Source organism: Pavona decussata, unplaced genomic scaffold (assembly GCF_977016875.1).
Source record: "Pavona decussata unplaced genomic scaffold, jaPavDecu1.1 SCAFFOLD_254, whole genome shotgun sequence".
NCBI classification, from domain to species: Eukaryota; Metazoa; Cnidaria; class Anthozoa; order Scleractinia; family Agariciidae; genus Pavona; species Pavona decussata.
Genome location: NW_028145657.1, coordinates 5,669,814 through 5,691,926, shown reverse-complemented (window position 1 = coordinate 5,691,926; position 22,113 = coordinate 5,669,814). Strand labels below are relative to the sequence as shown.

General features: G+C 39.4%; 1 protein-coding gene and 1 pseudogene across 2 annotated transcripts in view; both read right to left on the bottom strand.

Moving 5' to 3' along the window:
* Nucleotides 1-6,288, bottom strand: part of LOC146456785 (NACHT, LRR and PYD domains-containing protein 14-like) — a 31,454-nt gene extending 25,166 nt beyond the window's left edge. Inside the window, exons 1-4 of the mRNA XM_085092763.1 lie at nt 6,076-6,288; nt 5,904-5,972; nt 2,091-2,781; nt 1,196-1,381 (exon numbers count right to left, since the gene is read on the bottom strand). Of these exons, the coding sequence (XP_084948889.1) occupies nt 1,196-1,381; nt 2,091-2,772 (868 nt within the window). The 5' untranslated portion in view covers nt 2,773-2,781; nt 5,904-5,972; nt 6,076-6,288. The remainder of the gene's footprint in view (nt 1-1,195; nt 1,382-2,090; nt 2,782-5,903; nt 5,973-6,075) is intronic.
* A 6,734-nt stretch (nt 6,289-13,022) lies between these two features.
* Nucleotides 13,023-22,113, bottom strand: part of LOC146456780 (NLR family CARD domain-containing protein 4-like) — an 81,185-nt pseudogene continuing 72,094 nt past the window's right edge. The window contains exons 5-6 of the transcript XR_014858721.1: nt 17,637-18,037; nt 13,023-14,025 (exon numbers count right to left, since the gene is read on the bottom strand). The product of XR_014858721.1 is annotated as an NLR family CARD domain-containing protein 4-like (transcript). The remainder of the gene's footprint in view (nt 14,026-17,636; nt 18,038-22,113) is intronic.

The window sequence follows — 22,113 nt, the reverse complement described above, 5'->3', positions numbered from 1 at the left end:
GTCTCTTAGATTATCTAACAATAAAACATTGTAAGCTAAGACATCCTATATGTATCATGTCTCTTGGATTATCTAACAATATAACATTGTAAGCTAAGACATCCTATGTATCATGTCTTTTGGATTATCTTCTGTTTTCAAATTTTGGTCAGTACTTTTGTAAATCCTTTAAACCCCAAGAGTGATCAGCATCACATTTCTCCTTGTGACATCAATATTTATCAGAATCAGAGTGGTTATGAGAATTAAGGACACAATCACACAAGATGATGAACAGCCAAAAAACACAGCAAAAAGGACACCACAACTGCAGCTAAGCAATAGCAAAAAGCAAATGACTTTTGGACGAGCAGTGCCACAAAAACAACTGCATGTGAGCATCACAGAGTGTCCCTGCTAGAACTCCTGGGCTGCCCCTGTGTCCATCGCACAACAGGAAGTCCTGCTGACCAGCATTGTCATGCTCAAAATTTAAGATCGTGCCTCCAGTAATACAGAAGTATTTTTGTACAGTTTATGACTATGTGGGAAAAGCATACTACTGGAATCTAAAAAGAAAATTTGGTATATCGGGGCCTTTTTTTTAAGAGATCATTAAGCAAAAATTATCCAATAAAGCAGTAAAATACAAAGCAATGTATGGCATTTTTTTTTCAAATTAAAGCTTTATTATCTCAGAAAATGCATGGTTATACCCCCAATTTTTGTTTTTGGATACCAAGAGCACTTGCTAAGTTCTGCTTTCACAGCATAGTTTTAAACCGCGCAAAAAAAAGTGTGGACAATATGCGAGCCAGCGAGGCATGCGAGGCAGACGTGCTAGGCATCAACAAAACATGCGAGGCATATGAGGCATGAAAAACCCCCAACATAAATGCTAACCATTACTAAAGCTAACCGGGGAGCTATTTAGGCTAACTGGAATGCTTTTTAGCCTAACCGGAGTGTTTTTTAGGCTAACTTGAGTGCCTCGCACGTCTGCCTTGCATGGCTTGCTGGCTCCCAGATTGTCAAGACCCCAAAAATATCCCTGTATTTATTGGCACCACCCATGGGAAACCCAAGTATCTCAAGATGCACAGAGCGTACGTGCAGTAACAAAAGTAGGCACCGTCCAAAACTTTGCCTAAATTTCATTTAGCTAGGTTTAAATGTTGGTATTAGGTGTTAAAGGGTTAATCAGTATAATCAGTACCTTGATAGTGAGGCCACTGCTTGAAAACATTATGATCACTTAAAATGTTGGTGACAACAGAAGCAGCCATAGCACTGGCAAAAGAACTCCACTTCTCTGTCATAGACTCATTGTCATCTGCATAATTTGATATCCCTTTCACCACAAGCCATTCAATCTGAACATCAAATGCTGCTGTGAAAAGACCTGCAACAGAAAAAAAAATGATTCACTTTGAAAATGCCAAGAAATGCCTGTAAGTGAATGAGAAGTCAGAGGCATATGCTACAATTAATGTCCGACATTTTGTCTAAGATTATTCAAATTCAGATGTATTTCTATTTCTAGATTGCAATGATATTCCAAATCTAGACCATTAAAAGAATAAGAATCACACTCGTATCTTTTTGCATACCAGTCAAATGCTCTACATCTGAGCTACTGAGAGATTGACTCATAGCAGCATGGGCCATTTACTAGGTTCACATGTGACATATGCAGAGCTACAGTACTGTGTACATACTCTTGTGATGAGTGATGTTGAAAGCACCTCACATGGTGATAAATACAGAGAGAGAGTGAATATTGAGCTAGACGATCAAAAGACCAAGAAATGTGTAATGTTCAACATGTCACAAACATGACAAAAAAAAATCCAATCCATTTACAGAATGTAATGTATGAAGCTAGCAGTAGCCTAACTTGTTGGGATAGTCAAAAAGTAAACAACCTAGCTCACCACAAGTGCCTGAAACTCAGTACATGGTTACCGCATTAGACTAACAAATGGAAGTTAAGGTCATGGGTTTGATTCCTGTTGGACTCAGTCTCAAGATTTTCTCTTTCTCCCATCCTTGTTCATAATGACTTGATGATTACCTTAACATCTTTGTCAATTCTTTAAACATGTTCTCACCTTCACCTTCCATCTCTATGGCAGTTGCATCAGGGTGGGAATCTGCCAGTTGTTTGCGCCGCCATTCAGAACAGACTTGCTCTGGGCCACTTAAGAATTCACCATCGCAATGCACTCTGACTTCTCGAGCTAGTGGGTCCTTCAGAGGTGGCACCCAGCCATCAGCTGCATGCTTGATGACATCAAGAAAGCGTCTGCTCACATAGCTTCTCATGCCAGTTGATTGTTCTCTTAACTTTGCAGAAACAACAACATCTCCCAAGTTTGTTCTCTCAGGATTCAGACCACTGCATATTCCAACTGAAATGACAGCTTTGGGTCGTAACACTGTGGCGGCATTCTTCACAGTAATCAAAGAACTGCCAGGTCCACTGGAACCTTCAGAGCATCGCATTAATGCTATGGTCACTTTCTCCTTTTGTCTCTCGTCCACATCCTCAAAGAAAACATACCCAAGGCCATCAAAATACCATTTGAAAGGATTGTGCAACTGCTTATAACAAGCTAGGAACTCACAATCCTTCACAGTCAGTAAAAGTAGATCAACAGGTAAATGCGTGTCATTTGGGTATTTTGTTGTTGCTTGAACATCTTTCATTGAGGGTAAATCAGCAATCAGCTGAGGTGGGGAGCCATTTTCATCTTTTGAACTAGTATCAGGGCTCTTGCTGGTTTCTGACATGTCTGTAAACTGAGGTAATAAAAAGAACACAAACCAATAAATTATTATTACAACATAATTACAACTGCAGAAGGCTATCTAATTTAACAAACTTACTAGTATGGATTAAGTGAAAGTATAGAGTGTATGACTTAATGTTGGCAAATTAGATGCTTTCCTGTGATAATAGTTAATTAATGTAGATCGAGAAATGGACATAAAAACCAGGAAGACAAGACAATGCATAACTTGATGGCAAAAATTAAGAACAATAATAAAAATATTATATGCATGGCAATGTTGTAATTTCCTCACAGGCTGAGGGGGAGAACCACAAGAATGGTGATAATAATGATGATATGACAATGATGATAATGATGACAATAGCTACATGTAGCTGCATAACAATGACTTGGGATAAAACAGTACATGCATGGCAGTTAAAATTATTTTAAAATAATTGATTATACACCTGGCCTGGTGGCACTGTCAATATCGATCCTTGACTTTAGCGATTGCATGATAATTTACTATTAATATACAGTAGAACCCCGGTAACACTGAACACTGACGTAGAAAGTAAGGATAATTTTTCAAACCTAATGTACTGACTTAAACACTAGAATGACATCGGATGTCAAAACGTCAGCTCATACAGTCAGTCACCTTTGCAATAATTGCCAAATAAAATAATAAGTTGTCAACTCATATGCAAATACAGTATACTCCTGTGAATGCAATTGCCATGTGTTAAATGCAAAAGATCTAAGAGTTTTATGCACCTTTAAACAGTGGTGGGAGCACCAGTTATCGAAGTCAGTGAATCCAACATGCTTATTTACAGTTCTACCCTAAAGCCACCTCAGTCAGATCCATTCAGCCACGAAGTGAATTTAAAATGTATGTCTCAGCCTATATTTATTTATTTATTCATTCATTTATTTATCTATTTATTAATTAATTATTAATAATTTATTTATTTATTTATTTATTTATATAGATTGGGGGACAAAACACATGGAGAATCAACAATAGGACACAAGGTATATATACCTGCCAACTCTCACGTCTGCGGGTTGAAAATTTCGATCTCACACCGGCTCACGCTTGAGGGCGAATTTCTTCTCCTTGAAAAATGTGAGTTGTTTCCGTCTTGATTGACACAATTTCCAAAAATTTGTTAACCCAGACCCATGTAAGGAATGAAAACCATGTAATGACAATACCTTTCTCGGGATCTCTGATTTTTGAAGGTGAAAAGCACTGGGAGCGAGGTCGCGTTTATACGCGTCCTAAGTCTGGGACTGGGAAAGTTTCCGTTTTTGGACATCTTCGGACAACTTCGGACTTCTTCGAGAATCTTTGGAAATGAGCGTGTCACCTTTAACAAATCCCAGCACTCCAAGGATAACAATCTCATGCTTATATCTCAGAAAAAGTTGGCAGGTATACACAAGGTCCCTTACAAGGGTCGACCTCCAAAGGTCAGTGGACGTAACAGAAAACAGAGTAGATACAGGCATAGACAGGCATACAAAATACAACGATCTACAGAAGCGAACAGCATATTATTTATATATATTAAGGAGAAGACAAAAATACAAACAGAAGCAAGTTTGACAATAAAATAAATTAAACACAGTGGTGGGTAAATAATGAGCGCGTATGCAGCGAAGGGGTAAGGTCCAACAAGAACAGACAGAGTGGGTGCTAGGGCAGCGGTACAGAGGGCAGATTATGAGCCATGTACGGATGTTATTAACGTCATAAATTTATGTTCTGCAGTTTATCAAAGAGGAGGGCTTTCAGCTGGAACTTGAAGACAGATGTAGATTACTGGTAGTTTTCCGTGTTGTACTTGTATTTAGTTCATAGTACAATTTTACCTACTCACATGCTTGAACTTTAAGACACTACATTACTATAAAAGATGTGGAACACTATCCCAGAGCATTATCCTGGCCATATTTGTATGAACACAAACATGAAGTAGGGGTCTAGCAACAATTTACATGTAGTTTACCCAGCCACTCTCCCTTTCCCTTTGGAGGAGGATTTTTATGTAAGTTATTAAACTGGGGATCACTCCTTGTGGTTTGATTAAGCTCCTGGTATTGCTCGTATCAAGTGCCATCTTAATTATACCTTTGCCTTTATCAGGTCCAATCTAGCCTGTATGATGCTGGAGACATAAGAAAGGCTCTACCAATACACTTTTCCTACTTTATGATATTGGGGAGGTAAATCACAGAGGCTTATAGTTTGTTTGGTGTGTATAGCCCAAAGTCAAATTAAACTGCCATAGGGATGTGTGCCCGCCCTGATTCTGCCATCTTGTTGTCTGTTTACTTTGTCTTAAAATTATAAAGGACTGTTATCCAGCTACATGCCATTCCAATACTCAGGATGTGTGGAATAATGACATTAATTCCTTTTACCGATACCTGGCATGGTAGTTTTCAAGTGCAAAGTTGTTCAATGTTTTCATAGAATTTATATATTAACACTTTTAATTAAAATCTAGCATTCACAGCTAATAAAAATCGACTTCTGTTGAGCAACATTAATCACTTGAGACACTTCTCAGAGCCAGTAAGTTCTGGACCTTTGGGAAACAGATCCCACATATAAAAAAAGGAACTAGAAAATTAAATATTTTGATCTTAAACTGGGTCCAAAAGTTCCAAAGAGTACACCCCTTCCCCACCCCCGTCGGGATTTATGGTAAGATTATAGTATCCACGGCTCAGAAACTTACGGTTAATTAAATAAGAGCTAGATTTCGCCTACTTTGCAACCACTAACAGTCTCCCCTGACATCAGGAATGAAGACGAGAAGAATAAGAATTGAAGAGTACTGCTCTATAAACGTTTGAAATCGAAAGTAGATCGGCCGATGGATGTTGAGTACTAGCAGGTACTTAGCTATAGTGCATCTCAGATTTGGAGCCGACGGCTGGTTGAAATTGTAAGCTTATTACTTGGTTTAATTTAACTTCATTGCTGGTAAAACCTCCCAGCTTACAGATTACTTTTTTCCTTAATTAGTACCGATAATAACTTTGATTCTTTCCCAAGCAAGTGCGTTGAAATGATGAATGCATTATTAGCTAAAGTTCAGATAACTTTAGCTTTCACCAGCTTATTCATACCTCGCTTTGCAGTTAGACTGAGTTAGAACATCGTTGGTTTCGAATTCGTTGAGATTCAGTCTTGTACAGCTGTCGACATAAACAGTGAAAAATGAGAGGTTTCTCTTACAAAACAGAGCAGAAGCTTTCAAACTTACATCAATGCAGAATAAAGGAATGGAAGCTCACAAACCGATAAGCTTTGACTTCCTGCTTCTTCGATTCTTCCTGCTAAAGAATGCTTACTACGTCAATCGTGTGACAACCAAATATGGTAAAACATTTGGTGTCTCCTACTATCACCTCAGGCGACTCATTTTGACAGCCTTGATGAGTTTTCCTCGATCTGCAAATTTGCATTGAACAACGTTTATATTGGATATCTGCGGCACCGACGGTTTAAAGCTGACCTGCATGGAAAATCTCTTACCAAAGAAGAGAGCTTGCTCACGTGCTAAATCAAGCACACCGGTCACGAAAATATAAATGGAAATTGAAGTCACGCAAAAGAATATCACGCAATTGAAAGCCTCCCTCGCAGATGCTCCTTTGGTTCGTCACGCAATCTTTTCTCCCCAAAGAGAACGAGAGAGGAAAGATTACGTGACGAGTCAAAAGAGTGTCTGCGAGGAAGAGTGTCTGCTACGCAATTGAAGGTCAATGTCCAGTTTTTATGTCTGTTCGAAGGATGTTCTAAATCATCAAAGCTTATAAGCTGAAAATTTTAAGTTCCAAAAAGTTTTCGGGAAGGAAATCCCCGAATTTGCGAGCTGTCGCACCCAGGCTACAGCTGAGGCTATAGCTGACTTCATTTCGCTTTTTAGCACTGACAACATATTTACCTTTACGAAAACGGAAGGACTTATTTTTCCAATTTTACAAGATTTTGGCAACCTAAATCAGAATTTCTGAGGCGATTAAGTCATTCCAAGCAGATATCTACTCAAATGAACCGCTGCCTTGGTGAAAATTAACAACAAGAGTCATAAATGGCCCAGTTGCTTGCAATGTATAATGATGTGGGTATCCTGTGGGCCAGATATGACGTCATACTTTTGTTTCTAAGCTGATGAACAGGAGCCCATTAATGGGCTCCTGGAATGAATGAAAAAAACAAACGGATATGTGTTCCCCGTCGGGAAAGGGGTACCTTTTTCAACCTGGAGATATATGTTGTTTTTCATTTTTTCTTTTCTCTTTTAATTCCTTTGCTTCGTTACTATGTTATTTCTTGTATGTTTTGCCTTTTCTTTTTCTCGTCTCCAATAAGCACAACTGGTCGTGTCCTTCCTTCATCACTGTCTGTTGTTCTTCTGCTTACTAGAATTTACATGTTTTCTCTATGGCGGAACGCAGCTACATAGCAGAGATCAGGCTTATCGGAATGAAACGGGGGAAAGGGCACGAAAAGCCTTTCTTCCCTTTCTGCTGCCTCCTGCCCCCCTTCCCTTTCTGCCCCCTCCCCCCCTCCCCCCCCCCCCCCTTCCAGGCAGGCCTGATACTGAGTTTGGGAGCGGAGGCTCCCGGCATAAAAATTTCTTACGTTCTCAGCCTCCAGTGTTCTGACACACGAAACAATGATTAAAACTTGGATGCGTTTAGCTCTAACCATACTGCGAACCCCTGTATTACAGTTTTAAATTAGTCACATTTTGTCACTTACGACCCGTTTTGTTGGCTGGTGTTGTCGTTATTGAGCGACGGCCGTTATAGGGGATAAAAATAAGAACACATGTATAGAACGTCGGCCGGGGCAAACAAAAAATGGCTGTTATGGCGAGGTGGCCGTTATAGGGGGATTAAAATAAGAAAACATGTATAGAGCGTCGGCCGGGGCAAACAAAAAATGGCTGTTATGGCGAGGTGGCCGTTATAGGGGGATTAAAATAAGAAAACATGTATAGAGCGTCGGCCGGGGCAAACAAAAAATGGCTGTTATGGCGAGGTGGCCGTTATAGGGGGGTTAAAATAAGAACACATGTATAGAGCGTCGGCCGGGGCAAACAAAAAAGTGGCTGTTATGGCGAGGTGGCCGATAGCAGAGGCTTGACTGAATAGCTACTTCATACAACAAACAGAAAAACCACCTAGTTTGCCTCCTCATAGATAGCTTTACATTGTACCATGTCGTTTTTGTTTATTGTCAGATAGTTATCTGTCCCTCACTTTTAATTTCTCTTGTGAAGGATAAAATAGCGTGCGACCACTGAAGGTCTGAAAATCACGCTTTGTCCTCAAGTCTCTTCCCAGGCCCCAAGTCACCTTTCCGCGCATATAATAACGTCTGGAGTACTTTGTATTTACTTTTAAAATTCCATTAGATCGCTGATGGCTGTAGCTGCAGCTGGTGCAATAACATTGGCAGTTTATACGCATTCTCGTATGTCAAATTGCCAGTTGATAACGATTAGCCCAAAGTTGGCTTGCGAGCAAGCTCTGTATAAAATCAGCCTCTAGCAGCGAGCGAACTAAACCGTGAGAGGATTACTCCCGCTCCAATCCTCTCGCGGTTCGCTTCGCTTGCCGCTCCTCGCTCCCCAAATTCATGTCTCGTGAGAACCCTTTTCCTGGCAGTTTGGATGGTAACTTACAGATGCCCGACTGCAGCAAACTGGAATTAATTACGAGCCAATCAATGATGTTACTACACTACACGTGACCTTATGAACTTGATCAAAGAAGGCTGTGTTTCATAAAGGAGCGCATTTTCTCGCATGGCGGCTATAACTGATACCGACGGGTGCAACCGAAAAACAATTTTGTTTCTTCTCTCCATCATAGGAGTCTTGACGGGACTGTAATTCTTTAACAAATATTTTCTGTTACTATACCGTACTCAGTTCAACCAATAATTGCAGACCTTTAGATAATCTTACTCCCCCTCCCCCCTCTCTTGCACTTGTTAGAAATACTAATGATTTATAATATCGGTAATCACATTCCCCACGTATGTTCTCATGTTAGGATACAACCTTATGTAAAAAGCAAACGATCAAATCAGCAAGCTGCTATAAACTCACTTTTAGTTGTGTTCAGTGAAGACATTCGCTGTTTAACCGGCGCCCTCACGAAAACAACTGACGCGAGGAAACTTACAACTTACAACTCCACGACCACAACGACAAGGGCATTGTAAGACGAACCGGCTGCAATAGTTGTTAGTTGATGAAACCTAACCCGCAGTGTTGGGAAACGACCAAGACTAGTCTACTTTTCCTACAGCTCTCAATGAGAATTGGCGTCGCGACAATATTAAGTTGCCAAATGCCGAGTATTAAAGCAGGTTGGTCGTTTCATAAACATAGCAAACTAAGTTGAATTGAGCGACATACATTCGATGACTTTGCCTTGCAAAATGCTCGTCAGCGTTTTGTTGCAAGAAAAATTGGTCCGCGTAAGAGAGTCTAAGGTTGTAAGAATCGCGTCAGATGCAAACATTTTAAACGATATTTCTCCGTAAGAGTAAGAATTCATTGAAAGCTACTCTGCAAAACTTAAAACTGAAGAATGGGCTAAAGATGGCTGAATGTTTGAGAAGAAGAAAACTATAACGTTATATTTTGCTTTTGTAACGTGACTAATCAACAAGTAAACAAAACAGTCATCAATATTGATGTAATATATCAAACACGAGGAAGAGTGTTTCCTCCGATTTCCAAACACCGAGAAGTAGGTTGGAAAAACGAGGCGCAGCCGAGTTTTTTTAACCAACTTGGAGGTTTTTGGAAATAGGAGGAAACACTCTTTCGAGTGTTTGATATAGCTTCTCAAACTATTGATAATTCTTGGAGACATTCGAAGCATAAGTTCACAAAATTTAACCAACTTCGAGGTTTTTGGAAATAGGAGGAAACACTCTTTCGAGTGTTTGATATAGCTTCTCAAACTATTGATAATTCTTGGAGAAATTCGAAGCAAAAGGTCACAAAATTTTATGATAATTAAGATCACAGTTCCAAACCTCCTTCACGGTAGTGATATCTTCATGAATTATTAATGAGTTTGAGAATTATTTGAAAACAACACAATGAAACTATACACTTGTATTAATGATTTGTATCAAAGCAAAACGTGCATGATTAATGTACAATAAATAATATCGCTGCACTATCGGCTTCACTTCTAGCCTGAGATATTTTCACTACAAATCCCAAGTTTTCGTCATTATTGGGTATCCTAATTATATACATAAAGTCTATTTATATTTTGTACTGTTGCTTCGGGATGCGAACTCACGGCATCTAATTATTCTAATGTGGACCAACAATTATGGCCTATTATTTTGCTCATCAAAACTACTGTTTTCTAACGTTTTCGTTGACTTGTTCTGAATTCTGGGCCCAGTTGCTCGAAGCATGGTTAGCACTAAAGCCTGGTTTACACGTACGACGCAAGCATAAGAATAAGCACAAGCACAAGCACAAGGATGTTTACACGTGCGATAAGCATAAGCATAACGTGACACACGCAAGCGCAGAAGCAAACAAATTTGGCGCAATCGCGCAGCCGGGCTGCCTTTTGGCGCGAGATTTGATTCCAACATGGCGGAAAATGGCAACGCATGAGTAACTAGATTGCACGCTGAAAACTTGTCACTGTTTTTCAGTTTCCTTTCCTTGCTTTTGTGCTTATGCTTGCGTCGTCCCGGTTTACATTTACAACGCAACGACGCAAGCATAAGCACAAGCACAAGAGAATGGAAATCGTTCCATTCTCTTGTGCTTGTGCTTATGCTTGCGTCGTTGAGTCGTACGTGTAAACCGGAACGACGCAAGCATAAGCACAAGCGCAAGCACAAGGCGCTTATGCTTGCGTCCCACCGGTTTACACGTAGGTTTCTTGTGCTTATGCTTGTGCTTATGCTTGCGTCGTACGTGTAAACCAGGCTTAACTCTTCATTTTAAAATGTTTATCGAAATCCTATAGACTCGCAAACTACACGATATTTCGTAAAAATGTTTTCTGGTTCTCCCTTGTTGAGTGCTGTCGGCCCTAAACACTTTCCCACACTTTGCTTTACATGGTTGCTTTTTGGTACAAATTTGTCCTGTACTATTGTTGCGCTTGAGTCGTAACTGACTAGCAGCGATTTCAGTGAAATTTGGGCTCGACTCAACTGCAATGTTTCCTGCGATTCGCTGCAATTTTCGTAAAATTGCTCACAGCTCCATGAGGTTTCCAACTCTGTGATATCTCGGTGACATATCGCGTCCAAATCGCACTGAGATCGCCGCCAGTTTACACTTAAAATCTTCATCGCGAGCTCGAGCACAACAAAAACACTGTCCAAAAAATTACACACAAAATCGCTAACTTCTTCATCAATTTGAACATGTGTTCTGGGCTGACTATTGTCTGGATCAGCAAAAACTAAGGATGACATTTATGGAGCGATTTACAATTTCTTTTGAAGTAGAATCTTGATAACTACAACCGTCAGGTGAAAATCGATGAAGGTCGATTCCCACTGTCGAGTAATTTTACATGCCTTAACGCGCGTGAATGTACGTGTGTAAACAAATCGAGAGAAAAAAAAAACATATGGGCAGCTTACATCTGTGGAAAAAGTTAAACCTGGTTCAACTTTTTTAGCAGACATATCTCGTCCATACGTTTCGTCAAGTTTGAATTACGCACAATTCACGCCCGTTTAAATGCACATAAAAATCAGGCGGCATGGCGAGAATTCGAGTTCGGGAGGTTCGACTAAACGATATTTTGCGGCAAGCACGGTTCACCAAGCTGAGATGTAAAAAGTAACCATACTGACAATCTGTTTAAGCACAAAAGAGACGACGGCGACGACAACGACAACGCCGTAAAACAAAAGGTTTAATGAGCAAAAACAATCGCTCTGCACGTGCGTTTTAAATTTTGGCACATTTCTTTGCCATTCTTTGCAAAACAACAACGTGAAATGAACAAATCCAAGGTTTTGTGGAGAACGTGAACACTCGACGGTGAATTTTTTATTCTCTTTTTTAACTTGAACGGCACTCCTACCAATTTGGTTCCTGGATACTTCGCCGTTTCTGAAGAAGTTAAACGCGATAAAATAATCACGAAGTAGCACAAATGAAATCAACTTATATTTTCAGGGGGCGTTTTCGTTGGCGTTGCCGTCGTCGCTGCTTAAAGGGGAAGTATCATGGGGTTTTTTATATTTTTTGTTAAAAATGATGAAATAAGACCTTCAATCACCTGCCAAATAATTCTAGAATGACGAGAGGAACGAAATCAACTCAATTCTTGAAAGAAACAACTTGTGATCTGTTCTAGCACATTTTGGAAACAAAAATGCGAGAACTTGAAAAACATTAGCCTAATATTTTTCAAGTTTCAATCGAAACCGGCCTACCCTGTCTCTGGCCAGAGGCACTAATCGACAGTTATATTGTGCTGGGGTGATAATTTTTAACAAACTTGACAATTATTTTGTTGTCTCTGCTGACAGTCAAACATTTTTGGGTTTTGAAATGACAGGAAATTTTCGTGATACTTCCCCTTTAAGCTCTCGGTAAAATTCAGGCCACGTGATACAAACAAAGCTTTCAGCTACATGACTGACCACACTTCTAAGTGGGTACCCTGTTCAATAACACAGGAACACTATTTGATCAGTAAGAAAAAGAACAAATCAGTTATCAGCCAATCAGCTGAAATTTTCTGGAAGGACTAAAGTTGTGCAATAGAACGGCAACTGTATTTTCACTGAGGTTTTATTTTCAACAACGAACAGAAAAACAAATGTTAGTCTGAACATTGTGATGTAAGTCCGCGTGGAGTTTGGGTAAGCAGAAGAGTGTTTTCGGACAAAAGTTATGACTGAATATCCGCCAACCTTGCATAGCTTGAAGGCCTGTTTAAACGATTTCAACGTTTCACCAACATTCGTTCAACTGGCAAATGTTGAGAATTCAAGAAATCTTTTTGAGAGGCCGTTCAAACGGTTTCAACTGACATCGGACCAACAATCCGCCTAAAATTTTGAACAATTTTTTTGCGAGAACTTGGAAATTTATTTTTAAGCCTGTGCCTGTGTTAATGCGACAAATGCTAAACGAATTGTGCAAACAACTTCAACATCATCCAACGTTTTGAAGAAAAAAGTCCAATGTTGAAGCGGTGTTGAGTGAAAACTAAAACCAATTTAAATTTGTTTCAACACGATTTCAGCATTTTTCAAAACTATTAACAACGTTGAACGAGATGTTTACAGGTTGAGCGAATGTTGAAGCAAATGTTGAAGCCATTTAAACAGGCCTTAAGTAATAGGGTCATCTTTCGCACACTTCAGATTAGTTACCATGGACTGTTTTGTTGGTCCCACCACTCTCTTCTTCATATAAAACTTATTTTAGGTCCCCAAGGCGTTCATAATTAGACAGGGACACAAGTTGTAAATCTATGCTCGATGGACGGGCATGATTGAACGAGACTTTTCACAATAGCGAGAAGCCACTTAATATAGGTTTGACTTTTGACAAGGGTATGGTCAGTTGTGTAGCTCAAATAACCTGCACCTAATGCACCAAGTATCGGCCCGCACGCAACTGGGCGAATCTTCATGGCAATAACTTCGTAACTTTTTCTTCACTGAGCGCGTTTCACAAGTCCCGACGACATTTTTAATTTTTTCCATACTTTGTTCAACCTTACTTTACTTCAAAAGCTCCGTCGTCCTACTTCAAAACACGACACCTTTAAATCAAATGTCAGAACACAACAGAAACACCAATGTTTATTTACTTTTCCACGAAATTAATGACGTTTGAGCGCATTTTAATTGATGTTTGCACTTTGAATCAGTTTGTGTTTTTTAAAGCAGATGCGTTAACCAAAACAAAAATTAGAGTTGAATTTTGCCATGATTTTCAATAGAGCAAAACAACTTTAGTCCGCCCAGTGCCTACGGGGTCTCAATTACTTGTACTGTAGTTTTGTGGCTTTAGAGAATTCAGTGAGCTTCTGGTCTCTTGGTTACCTGTCCAAACTGTGCGGCTGATTCTCCTTGAGTTATGTTTCATCCAGTTTCTTCAGTGTCTTCAGCGTATTCAATACTCCGCTTGCCACGAAACCCTATGTGCTCTTTCAATTCAGTCTCTGTCCTCAGTCGGTTTTCCCCAGTATCCTCATCCCAGGTCTGATGGAGAAAAAAAAAAGCAACAAATGAGAGATCAAGAAAAGTTACTTGCACGATTGTTAAGCTGGGTCTATCAGATAACGCCACTGAATAAGAACAAACTGTAAATCAATAAAGGTCGTAACACGAAAGGCGACTGCATAAATGGGACGATTAATATTTGGTAAATCTTTTCCAAGATTTAAGATAACGGCAATGGCGAAATATTGAAATTAGGGTGCACTATTGTCATCTATCTGTTAATGTACAAAGGTATGATTTATTTAGAGAGGTACTGCTACATTCACTTCTCTCGTCACTACTTTCGCCTTCGGGAAAAAAAAAAACTTATTTTTGTCGGGAAAAAAATAGTACATTTCAAAGAGGAATACCACAGTGAGCGTGGGTGACGTTTCGATGTTTCACGCAACATCATTTTCAAGGCTAAATGTAATTAACATTGGAAGGTGAATTTGATGAAAGATTTTCAAACATTCCTACATGGCGTCAGTGAATTTTATATGAAATACCTAATCTTGCACTAATGAGTTTCCTTCTATATTAAGTTCCTGAATGAGAAGTATTTCGCAAATTAGACAGTAAAATGTTTTTCTACACTTGCAGAGTACGCAAACCTTTCTGACAGGTCAGATTTAATAAGTCCATGTTGATATGTACCGCGCCTGAAATGACCCCTACCCCCAAACTGATCCTCAAATTGACCTCGAAATAATCTCCAATTTTTTGCTCCCTAACCCGAAATGCTCCCCAAGTTATTTTTGGAATGATGTTTCAACAGGCTATTGGGGAGTGACCAAAACAAACAAAATTGGCGAAATTTTCACGTATTTATACATACTTCACTCAGTCGTCTTTTTTTAATCATACAAAAGAAACCGCTGCTTTAATTATTAATAACAATTTGTACTCCAGCTAGTAACATGTACCAAAGAAAGAGATCCTAAGACAAGGCCATTATAGTTTTTAAGACTTACAAAAGATCGAAAAACGTTTCTTGATAACTTGAAATAAAACATTACAAGCACAACAAACGTCAATTGTAATGATAAACGTTGGGGAGAAAAACATAACTTGATCCGGCACAGAAGCCGACAGGTATCTTTGTCAGAAAAGATACAAAATGATAACGAGTTTGTGAAACCAATAGCGCTCAAAATCGACAATATGAATGCGTCGTACATTTTATCAAACGGCGTTATTAAAACCCAGTTACGGTTTTAAATAGATTTTCCATTCAACAAAATAAAACGTTTGCCACTACATTCAGCAGCTTCATGGAGAGCCTCCTAAAAGTATTTCATACATCGCTTAGCTTGCAAAATACTTATGCAGCGAAATTCAAACGTTTTTAAAACTAAAAGAATTGTTGGCTCTGTTGCCTTGAAATCCTAAAACGGTGGGTTGTGTGTTCTCTGAGTTGATAACCGCTATAAACTGAGAGCTGATAAATGTTGTACTAATTGTCCAAAAAAAGTTAAAGTTCCAAAAACGCTCCTCCTTTTCGGTTCTATTTTCTTTTCATGTACAAGATGAAATACGAGAGTAAAAGGGTAAGGTGGAACTGGGGTTTTACGGAAACTTTTGCATGTCCCTTGGCGTCCGTATTAACCGGTTTCTCAGAATAAACGGGTCCCGGACACATGTTTGATCGATACATCAGTCGAGAAATGCTTTACATGTATGTACACAGAAACGAGGCAGTCGAGCCTCGAAAATAATCTCTAAGAATTTAAAGAAATTCTTTTCCATTGACTTTTTATCACGTTTTACCATCCACCTTTTACTATCCACAATCGAGTCTTTATTTTGACTTCCCAAGAGCGAAGGCACCCCACGAACATTTCATTTCAAAAACGGTTGAGAAAATTATTTACACTTAAAGCGATGTTTCTTTATTGAAATAGAGATAAAACATTTAATGTCATCCTTCTCCGTTCACATCAGTGCTATATCAGTTTTAGGGAGCAAGAGCGCTTCACTGTTGTATGCTGAAGACTGAGCAAAAATGTTTCCATTCAGGTAATTCGCAATAGATCGGTCATCAATATCTTCACAGCTCTGTTGGTTTTGTATCCTATTTCTAATCTCAAATAGGAAAGAATAAGCAACCTTGTAACCTATTGCGTAGCACAAATCGAAAGTCGCATACTCGGCTTTTCGCAGCGTTGTTTACACGATGAGCTAAACTGCAAACCAGTAAAATGCACAAGTTACACAGTGGTTTCCATCATCAAGTCGATTTGAATCGGTAGTGATTATTATAAATCAAAAAATATTTTTTCGTATATGATTTACTATTAATTCTACCCGTCAGATATTTATTTATATTATACTGACACAACAGAGACCGACTACCTAAATACTCAATCTTTGTTTAAAATAACGACAATTTGATTAATAAATATTTCAGCACACATGCATGTAAGTCACTATACATTTTGGTGGTTTTCTTAGTTTTAAATGTTTTCCCAGTTTTAGTGAGTAAATTCAAAAACAAAACACAACAAAAGGGCAAACCTGTTCACAATACCCCACACAAAACTTTACCAAAACAATCACAGCGAAAGAAAACCAAATTTCATAAAATAGTGATATTTCGCGCTGATACGTCACTATTTAATGTGCCACACAGAGGTCTATTGGCTGCTGAAACAAAGGGTTCTTTCATTTTGATGGTCGACTTGTTTCATTAACAAGGAGAACGTTTGTAAACGGGAAACATCTCTATAAGATGCACTGGTGATTCTAATCTTCCAATGGACAATTCAGTGAACTGAGGTACAACTATAGCCAATTTTACGTCGTGATTGGCACGATACTCAAAAAAGGCGAAAATAAACTTCACATAATATACTTCCATGGATTTTGCGAAATTAAACACAGAGGAACCCTGCTAAAACAACCACAGATCAGTAGCCGGTAAACTTTTTGTGGTGTAGTGAAACCTGTGTTAAACGGACACTAGCGAGGGTTCTGAGGGTGTCAGCTTAATACAGGTTTCACTGTATTACAAATACACTGACAGAAGTATGCACTTTCTAAAGATACGTAATAAAGGTTATTGTGTGATCGTCACATGAAAATTAGTTTAAGTAACGGTATCGGCGCCATTCACGGTAGAAATTTTGACAAAACAATAACATGAATGATTTAAAAGAATACAGAAAAGGAACCGTAAACAACATTTTCGTCTTACACGATCTAGCACGAATGAGACTCAATCCTTCGTAGTAATAATTCAAAGGATGAGAGAATCATTGAACTTATTTTATATTTGCATATGCAGTGTATCACGTACCACAGATGCAAGGCTTAAATAGTTCACTTTACCTCGTTAGATTAAAGTAACACGATTTCTTAAACAAAACTAATTTTAAAAAAAACTCCCTATAGTGTATCCTCCCCTTGAAATCTCCTGAGACCGTTTTCAAAATATTTTGCAAAATATTTTGTAAAGTAATGCATAAGTTAAAATCTTTCTAACAATTCAACTAAAGTTTCTCCTGTGCGGTATTAATTTCTTGAAACAAGCTAACGGAGAATTTTTTAAGTATTAAAAGGTAAAATATACAAAGAGTAAATACAAAATACAATGAAAGTAAAAAACTTACATGGTAATCTGTCAACAAGCCGAACATCTTTCCCTGCACTGCTGCACACAGCTCACTGGCTTCTTTCTTTGTCATCTTAACACCCATCAGCCACAGTTCCCCCAGCTGAGGAATACTACTGAGATGCTGGGTCAGTTCACTTACTCCTCGGCCCAGTGGATTGTAGGATAGGGAAAGCCTCCTCAGCTCCGGCAGATCCTTTAGTGCACGGGCAACAGCTGTGACTTCCTTTTCACCCATCTGTGTATCATTCAGGTACAGCTCAGTCAGATGAGGCGCGCTGGGCAAGTGTGTGGCAAGCTCAGTGATCCCCTGACCCAGCGGGTTGGATGATAAATCAAGATTCTTCAACTTTGAAATACTTTGTAAACTACGGGCAACAGCTGTGACTTCCTTTTCACCTATCTGTGTATGCCTCAGGTTCAGCTCAGTCAGATGAGGCACGTTGAACAGGTGTTTGGCAAGCTCAGTGATCCCCTGACCCAGCGGGTTCCATGATAAATTCAGCACTTGTAACTTCCGGACAAATTTAAGAGACTCGGCAAGTAGCCGACACTCTTTATCTCCCATATTAACACATTGGAAGCTGAGTTGGGTAAGTTGTGGTAAATGGTGAAGATTCTCAGCCAAATCAATGACAGTACTGTGCAAATTATTATGTGACAAGTTGAGTTTGGTAAGTTGTGGTAAAAGGTGAAGGTTCTCAGCCAAATCACTAAGAGTGCCGTGCAAATTATTTTGTGACAAGTCGAGTTCATGAACATTATGGGCCTGGTGAAAATGATTGAAAATGTCAGTGGCGGACTTGGCTGTTAAATTAATAAAGCTAAGACGTAATCCATAAAGATTGTTAGTGAAGGGGATGCGTGAGACCAAACGTTCTATCAGCTGAACTTCGCAGGATTCCCACACATTAGAAATGTTTATGTCGCGAGGTCCATTTACAAAAGGCAATGCGTTATTTACAACCGTAAGCTCCTCACTTGTTGGGCTGTTTAGGCTTATCTCTCTGACAAATGACAGAGAATGGTTCTCTGTCCGGCCAGACGTGCTCTCAGTCTCATTGCTATTCTTCCGATTCTGCACGTGATCAACAGGCTTCTGAGGAGGGGACTCTGGTGCTGATGTGAGTGCACGGAGTAGTTCAATACACCGCAAATGGGCATTCCTAAAAAATTTCGTAATGGTAGTTAAGTAGAGGATCATTTGCCCGCCTTCTTTTTTTAGAAAAAAATCCGCTACTTTCAGATCATGGCACTTTTCTACTTCAACCGTGGTATCACCATAACAGGTGACAAGGACAGTTTCCAAATCGCGCAGTAAGAGCGACAGTAAGGACAACACACTGTCATCTACCAGCACTCTGCGGCTAGAAAGTGTACTGAAAAATAAATAACTTCGTTCAGGTAAATTGGAAAATTTCAATGCGTGTTCTCTGGCAACAAGGGGCAGCTGGTCTTGATCTATCACTAAAACACTGTTCACACAATGAACAAATTCCGAGAAGATATCTTGTCTACCTGAGGCCGGACAACACAGTAGACAATCTAAACTGATCCTACGAAACTCTCGTTGATCTTCAGACAGGTCTTCAACAGACGGTGTTTCAGTGAAGCTGCACTCTATCAGACCTTCCTTCTCTCCTATTACCCGCAGGTGACTCAACACAGCACTGGTAGCTTCTGATGACAACTCACACACAAATTTTAGAACTTCAACCATCTTCTTGACTTTTTCAAAGGAATCGACTTGCGACAAGCAGGTGATTTCTCCTTCTTTCGCACTCGTCAGTTCCTGAACAATGAACCAGGCAGAAAGGAATTCCTGTATAGTCTTATGCAGGAAGAAAACGCCTTGTTCACGACGACGTGAGCTTGAAAGGTTGGAAATTTGAAAGAAACCGGCACCAATAAATTTCTCAATGAGAGCGCGAATGTCCTCGGGCAGTTTGCTGAGCTTGAAGTAAAGGCAGTCCTCCATAAGAGCATTAAATGCTAGCTTTCCTAACTTTGAGAGGTCTTCTTTGTATTCATCTACACTTGTAAACGTCTGCTCAGGATTTTTGGCTGCCACGTGATCAAACAGGGTGTCAAAAAGACTTTTGTACAGGTCCGCCCGAGAGTTTAAGAGTTTTGGATTTTCTTTGTCCTTCCAAGCTAGACACAGCATCAACAGGAGAAGTGGTATTTTCGCCATATCCCACAGGTCGCGTTCAGTCAAGAATTCAGTAAACTTCCTTACATCACCTTGGTGATGCAGGAACTTGAGTGCAAATTTTTTAATTTGCTCCCTACTGTCAAACCCATTGATCTCGAACTGAGCATGACTTGGTGCTCTTAGCTCTTCCTCTTTTGACGGGCGGGTTGTCACCAGAACAGTACAATCTGGCAGTCGAACTCCCTTCCAAATCTCATAAACAGGTGATGACTTTTCACCGCTGTACTCATCATAACCATCTAAAACAAGCAGGACTTTCTGCTGGTTCTGAAGAATGTATTCATACAATTTATTAAATACCGTCGGGTCATCAACAGACAACAGTTCAGCTTCTTGTAACATGGAGGTGATGTCTTGAGTTTTGCATACGTCTCTCAGCTTAATTAAAAGTGAAACATCGAATTTCTTTAGGATTTGTTTCTTGCCCCTTGACCAGTCTACAGCAAGTTTCTTTGCAAAGGTGGACTTTCCTATGCCAGGCCTTCCGTACACAAGAATTCGCTTGGGGATGAGATGATGTCCGCGCCCCTCAAATATCTCAGTGTAATCTTCGAGCTTTTCCTTTTCTGTTCCAGCAAGTTTTCTGTCATCTCTCAGAAATGATAACTCCACATACACCTCGTCAATATCCATGGTGTCGTCTGGGTTCCAAGGAGTAATCATCACCTGACTCATGGTACTTTTGTATAATGAGCGCAGCCGATTTTGACTCCACTCCAAAAATGCAGTTGTAGAATCTGTTGGCGAAAAGAAGTACATCTCTACTTTAACCTGACTTTTACTCCTCCCTTTTTGTTTTGACGATGGGGGTGGGGGGGGGGGGGGGGTCACATAGGCCTTCCCAGATTATACGCCATGTGGCACTGCTCCTTTTTAACTCGTGAATGCGCGCATGCACAATGAGCGAGTTATAGCGATGGCTGACTGTTGACTTGGTTGGTTGGTTGGTTGGTTGGTTGGTCGGTTCTGTCGTTAACTTTCGGGCGTGCGCAGTGAATGAGTTTTAAATTCAATTAGTGGAAAAAACACGCGAACATTTTTTGTTCACGGCGCATAAGGAATTTCTTATTCAATATGTAGACAATAGTTTGACGATCATTTAGGGCAAGAATGGAGATTTTTCGTTAAATCTGAGCAAAGTGACAAGTTTTTTCAGTTTTTCAGAAAGTCCGGGGTCGTAAACTCAATTAGTGAAAAAAGAAAACGTGAAAAATTTTTTTCACGACGCATCAGAATTCTCTTATTCATTCTGTAGAGAATAATTTGACAATCATTTTAGTGTAAGAATGGAGATTTTTCGTTGAATCTGAGCAAAGTTATTGGTTTTGTCGTTTTTTCCTCAAAGTGCGGTGTCTGTTAAGAATTAAAAATAATTTAATTCAGAAATAATTTAATTAAAAAATGATTTAATTTAAGAGTAATTGTCGGCATGCACTTTGAATAAACAAGACCGTGAGGGTAAAAGACGGAATGAGTTTGCGGAATGGAATGTGGAAAGACGTGCGGAATGGCATAATTATGCAAAATAAGAATTGCGGAATGACATAATTATGCGAGATACGATTTATGCTTAATGACTTACAGAAATACATTAAACTGAAAAAGCGCGCCTTTTTTTGGGCGCCAATTTGCAAATACTGCCTTTTTGTAACCATTCAACCGAAGAATGCATCACAAAAACCCAAACGATGGTATCTTCGAATTCAAACTTTTTTCCTTCGATTCTCATCGCATAGCCGTTGATGCAACATAGCAGCTCGTGGACTTTTATCGTTCGCGAGTGAACACAAGATTTGTAATACATTTGCATTAAAGAGGTTTGTTTATTTACGTAACCTGGTTTCCATTCCACACGAGTCGTCCGCCATTACGGGAGATGTATACAACTCAATCCAAGGCTGGTTAAACTTGACATGTTTCAAGCTTTCACAGCGCCTCGCAGGAAAAAGACGTTAGTAAAGAACCGCCTCTGTTTATTTTTGAAACGATTTATGTCACTTGTCGAGGATTTATCTGGTTATGACGAATGTGTTGTGAAAATACAAAACTGAATGCAAGGCTGGCACTACGGCAAAGGGCAGATTTATTAGTGGCTAATATTTCGACTAATAATGTGTTGTGGTTCGGTCATGCTCATTTCCGTTGTTTTACGTTTTATATTAATCAATTTATCATACACAGCCAAACACACACACACGCAAATAAATAAATAAATAAATAGATAAATAAATAAATAAATAAAAACGAAAATAAAAATTTA